The sequence below is a fragment of the Malurus melanocephalus genome, unplaced genomic scaffold (assembly GCF_030028575.1).
Source record: "Malurus melanocephalus ecotype Western Australia unplaced genomic scaffold, MMel_1.1 scaffold_2058, whole genome shotgun sequence".
NCBI classification, from domain to species: Eukaryota; Metazoa; Chordata; class Aves; order Passeriformes; family Maluridae; genus Malurus; species Malurus melanocephalus.
The window spans coordinates 2,377-7,398 of NW_026625290.1; the positions used below are offsets into that span (position 1 = coordinate 2,377).

The following is a 5,022-nucleotide window of genomic DNA, read 5'->3' on the forward strand; positions in this document are numbered from 1 at the left end:
CCTGTCCCCCCATGATGTCCCCCTGTCACCCATTGTCCCCTGGCCATGTCCCCTGCCCTGTCCCCGTTATCCTGCCCTGTGTCCCTTCCTCAGTTTGTCCCCGAGGTCCCCTCCCCCCGTGTCCCTGTGTCACCCCCACATTGTCCCCACCCGTGTCACCCCAGAACCCTGTGCCACCCCCGTAAGGTTCCCATCCCTGTCCCCAAATCGTCCCCTGTGTCACCTGCCCGAGTCCTTCCAGGATCCTGTCCTGCTGTCACTGTTCCCGATTTGTGTCACCCAAAGGTGTCACCCTGCTCAGTGTCACCCMAAAATCTCCATCTTTGTCACCCCCTGGCCCCTGTGCCACCCCCCATGTCACCCCTGTCCCACAGGTCCCCAAATGCCACTCCCTGCCGTGTCCCCTCCTCCACGTGTCCCCCCCCAATGCCACCAAAGCCACAAGAAACCCCCGGGGGGACACTTTTAGAGGGTTAAAGTGACAATGCACACGCCACCCTGTGACACCCACGGGTGCGGGAGGGACACAGGGAGGGCGAGGGGACATTCCCAGGCTGGTCCCCAGGATGGCAGTGTCACCAGTGTCACCACAGCRGGGTTCTGGTGGCACCTCGGGGACAGTGGGTGCTGAGGGGTGGGTGGGGTGATGGGGACACCGCAGCCATGGCTCTGTCACCCTTCCCGGAGGCGGCCGGTGGCCTCGAGCCGAGGTTTTGTTTTTTGTTTTGGTGGCGTTTCCCATGGAGACGGGGACTTGTGCAAAGGCCATCGTCCCTCCCGGCGCCACCGGGGACACSGCGGGTGCTGGCCGGGCCACCTCCTCCCCCCCGTGCCACCGAGCTGTCCCCCTGCCACCAGAGCCAGGCCATGGTTGTCCCTGTCATTGTCACAGCAAGGCGCTGGCACCCACAACGTGCCACTGTGGGGTTCTGTGTCACCGTGCCAGGTTTTGTCACCGCAGCCACTGTCGCCACCAAACCTTCAGGGGGGTTGTGGCCAGTTTGTCACCATCATGGTCACTCTGTCCCTGCTGCTGCAGCCACACTGTCCCCAGCAAAGCCACACTGTCCCCAGCAAAGCCACACTGTCCCCACTGAAGCCACCGTGTCCCCTGTGTCTGCCTGTCACCGTGTCCCCACAACAGCCACCCCATCGTCACCTCAGCCACCACAGCCACATTGTCCCCTGTGTCTGCCTGTCACCGTGGCCACCGTGTCCCCACAAGAGCCACCGAATGGTCACCACAGCCACCACAGTCACATTGTCCCCTGTGTCTGCCTGTCACCATGGCCACCATGCCCCCACAAGAGCCACCCCATTGTCACCACAGCCACCACAGTCACATTGTCCCCTGTGTCTGCCTGTCACCATGGCCACCGTGTCCCCACAACAGCCACCCCATCGTCACCTCAGCCACCACAGCCACCGTGTGACACTGTCACCACAGTCACCCCCCATCCTGACCTCTGCCACCACAGCCACCCTTGTCCCCCTGTCACCACAGCCGCTCCGTCCTCGCCACAATCCGTGCCACCGTGGCCACCCTGTCCCCACCACGGCCACTCTGTCCCTCCCACAACCCCCGTGGCCACCCTGTCCCCACCGTGGCCACTCCGTCGCCACCACGCCCACCCCATCTTCACCTCGGCCAACCCAGTGCCACCCCAACCCTTTTGTCCCCGGGCCACCACTTTGTCCTCACGTTGGCCACCACGGCCACTGGGTCCCCCCGGCGGGGCGGGCTCGGTCCCAGCCCTGGCCGCGGCCCCGGCGGATCCCGCCCCGGGGGCGGGCGGTGCCGGGCGGTCCCGGGCGGTCCCGGGCCGCCCCCGGCCGCGGTGACATCAGCCGTGAAAAGGGCGCGGGCGGCGGCATCCGGCACTGCCGCCCCGGGAGAGCGGGACCGGCGCCGCAGGTAGGGAGGGGCTGGCACCGGGCACCGGGAGCAGGTGGGCACGTGGTGGCACCGGGATGGCACCGGGGATGGCACCGGGGTGGCACCGGGATGGCACCGGGAGGGACGCGCGCACCGTGACGGCGACACGGGCGGAGATGGGGACTTGGCAGGGGAGCGGTCACTCAACCCCCGGTGTCCCCTCCGGTGTCCCCCGGGGTGTCCCCCCGCCCGTCCCGTTAACGGCTGCGGCCGGACCGCGCCCTCGGAGCCGCCGGGACACGCGGCCGCGCCCGGGAAACGGGACCGGGGTGCGGCTTCCGGCCCCGCCGCGGAGAGAGCCCCGGGGCGCGCCCGCGGGACCGGCTCCGCTCCGCTCCCCGCCGCCCCCGGGGTGGCCGTGTCCCCGCCGGGCTCCTCTCCCCGCTGTCCCCGGGGGGCTGTGGGGACCCCAGGGTGGTCGTGCCCTGGGTGCAGCCCCTCCCTGCTGTCCCCGGGGTGTGTCGGGGGTCCCCAGGGTGGCTCTGGGCTGGTTGGGGCCCCCTCCCTGCTGTCGCTGGAGGGTCTCGGGGGTCCTTAGGGTGGCTCTGTCGCAGCGCGGTTGGGTGCAGTCCCCTCCATGCCATCCTATGGGATTTATGGGGTGCCCCGGCTGTCTGTGGAGACCTTTGGGGTGGCTTCCCCTAAATGAGACCCCCGCTGTTCCCACGATGGCCGGAGTGTCCCCAACCCCGGCCGGGCTGGGCGCTGCCCCCTCCCGCGGGGCCCGCAGGTCTCCGGGACAGCCGGGCTGGGTCCGGGTGTGTCCAACCCCCCCTCGTCCTGGGCAAGCCCCGGCTGGGTCGGGAAATGATCCCAATTCCAGCTCCTCTTTGTTTCCCAACGCCTTGGCCCCTGGCCGGGCGCTCCCCACGCCGCTCCCCGCGGGGTCCCCGTGCCCCAGGCATCTCCCCGGAGACCCCCAGGGCCACCCAAGGATTTGGTGACACCCGCTTGGGGTCGGTTTTTCCTCCTGTCCCTAAGCCTGGCACGTTCCGGGGTTTCTCACGGTGACAGGACCGCCCCGAGCTGAGCCTGGCACCTCCGGGTGGCAGCTGCCACACGTCCCCACCTGCGACGGGGACACCAAGGCGGGCAGGGCCACTCTCACGTGCTCCGGCTTTTGGGTGCCCCCAAATGCCAGGGTGGCAGGGTGGGGTGTGGGGGCKATGTCCCATGTGCCCACCCCSACACTGGGGGACAGARGGGACACAGAGGGGACACAGARGGGACACAGAGACCRCTCCGGCTGCACGGTGGCTYTGCACATGTCCCCTGCGGGCACAGCCTCCATTATCTCCGGCACGGGTGGCACCGCTCCAGCGGCACCTTGGCACACGCAGCACCTGGCCGGGGGCGGGGTCCKGCCGCCCCGCCGGGGTGGGGACACCACCGCCATCGGCCCTTGCCCCGCTCTCCCGCGCCAGTCCCGGATCTGGCTCCGAGCCCGAGCAAACGGGCRAGCTCTGCAAACAAGCTCCGACCGGCCCCAGTCCGGCGTGCCAAGTCCGGAGCTGCGCGGGACGGCGATGCTCGGGGTGGAGTCCGGCCGGACACCGAGGGGCCGCGGTGCTGCCCACCCTGCCCGGTGGGTGGGCACGGACCCAGCGGTCACTCCTGGCCAGCTGSGCAGGAAGAGGGCAGAGCCCGGGCAGCGCCTGGCACTGGTGATAAAACTCCAGGCAGGATGGGGCTCCGTCCCAGCCCGGTGACGCTGTCCCGTCCCCGCAGACCGCTCCACCGTCAGCATGGCAAACCGGGGCCCGTCCTACGGGCTGAGCCGGGAGGTGCAGCAGAAAATCGACCGGCAGTACGACCCCGAGCTGGAGCAGGTGCTGGTGCGCTGGATCCTGGCGCAGTGCGGCGGTGACGGTGGCAGCGCGGTGACACAACCGGCRCCCGGGAGGGACGGCTTCCAGCAGTGGCTCAAGGATGGCACCGTGAGTACCCACACCGAGGAGACAGCCGGACAGGGGGGTGACCATGCCACGGAGCTGACCGCTGTCCCCGGCCGTAGGTGCTGTGCCGGCTCATCAACAGCCTCCACCCGCGGGGACAGGCGCCCGTGGCCAAAATCCAAGCATCGGCCATGGCCTTCAAGCAGATGGAGCAGATCTCGCAGTTCCTGCAGGCGGCCGAGCGTTACGGCATCGCCGCCACCGATATCTTCCAGACCGTGGATCTCTGGGAAGGTGGGTGGGACAGGGACAGGGATGGGACAGCGATGGGGACAGCGATGGGGACACAGAGCTGAGCCCGCTGTTGTTGCAGGGAAGAACATGGCATGCGTGCAGAGGACCCTGATGAACCTGGGCAGCCTGGCCGTGGCCAAAGGCGACGGGCTCTTCGTGGGAGACCCCAACTGGTTCCCCAAGTAGGTGGAAGGTCCTGAAAGGGGGGTGGGAATTAGGTTGGGGTCCTGTGGGGGATGCTGACACTCTGCCGTGCCCGCAGGAAATCGCAGGAGAACCGGCGCGTCTTCTCCGAGGACAAGCTGAAGGAGGGCCAGAGCGTCATCGGGCTGCAGATGGGCACCAACCGGGGCGCCTCGCAGGCTGGCATGACGGGCTACGGGATGCCCCGGCAGATCCTCTGAGCACCCCCCCGGGCATCGCCCCCCCACCAGGGACCACCCCCCAAAACTGCCTTAACCCCCCCTGCCATGGAGCAGCCGGGTGTCCCCCGGCCCCTCGGCGGGTTTTATCAGGACCAAAGTCATTTTTTTTTTTTATTATTATTATTCGGCTGGGTGGGGGCGGTGCCGCTGCACCCACCACCCCCTCTCGCAGTGCCTTGGGGGCTGCTGCAGGGCCCCCCCAGCGCGTTGGGGACCAACCCCCGTACCCCAATAAACGGCTCTTGTTCTTTCCGTGCCTCAATGGTCTTGATTTGGGGTGGGGGGCACCCTGGGGTGGATGGGGGAGGACCCCGGTTTGGGGGTGCGGGGACCCCACGGCCTCGGCGGCAATGGAGGGGTGGGGTCACCATCAAGGGGCGTGGCTTGGGGCGGGGTCAGGAGGGGAGAGGGAAATTGGGGACGTCACTGGTGACTCTGAACACGCCCAGGGGGATTTTGGGGGGATTTCTAC

General features: G+C 68.4%; 2 protein-coding genes across 3 annotated transcripts in view; both read left to right on the top strand.

The window, feature by feature from the left end:
* Positions 1 to 1,834: 1,834 nt before the first annotated feature.
* LOC130587535 (transgelin-2-like) lies at positions 1,835 to 4,800 on the top strand. Of its 2 annotated transcripts, none has more exons than XM_057388516.1 (5): positions 1,835 to 1,949; positions 3,665 to 3,873; positions 3,951 to 4,125; positions 4,205 to 4,307; positions 4,388 to 4,800. In XM_057388516.1, exons 2-5 carry the CDS (start codon positions 3,682 to 3,684, stop codon positions 4,527 to 4,529), a joined length of 612 nt encoding a protein of 203 aa, XP_057244499.1. In that variant the 5' UTR covers positions 1,835 to 1,949; positions 3,665 to 3,681; the 3' UTR covers positions 4,530 to 4,800. The 2 variants fall into 2 exon arrangements, with proteins under 2 accessions (XP_057244499.1, XP_057244498.1); XM_057388515.1 differs by having other exon boundaries at positions 1,855 to 1,915.
* Positions 4,801 to 4,900: 100 nt separating this feature from the next.
* The window catches only part of LOC130587536 (cilia- and flagella-associated protein 45-like), a 5,578-nt gene continuing 5,456 nt past the window's right edge, over positions 4,901 to 5,022 (top strand). Inside the window, exon 1 of the mRNA XM_057388517.1 lies at positions 4,901 to 4,908. Coding sequence (XP_057244500.1) covers positions 4,901 to 4,908 — 8 coding nt within the window. The remainder of the gene's footprint in view (positions 4,909 to 5,022) is intronic.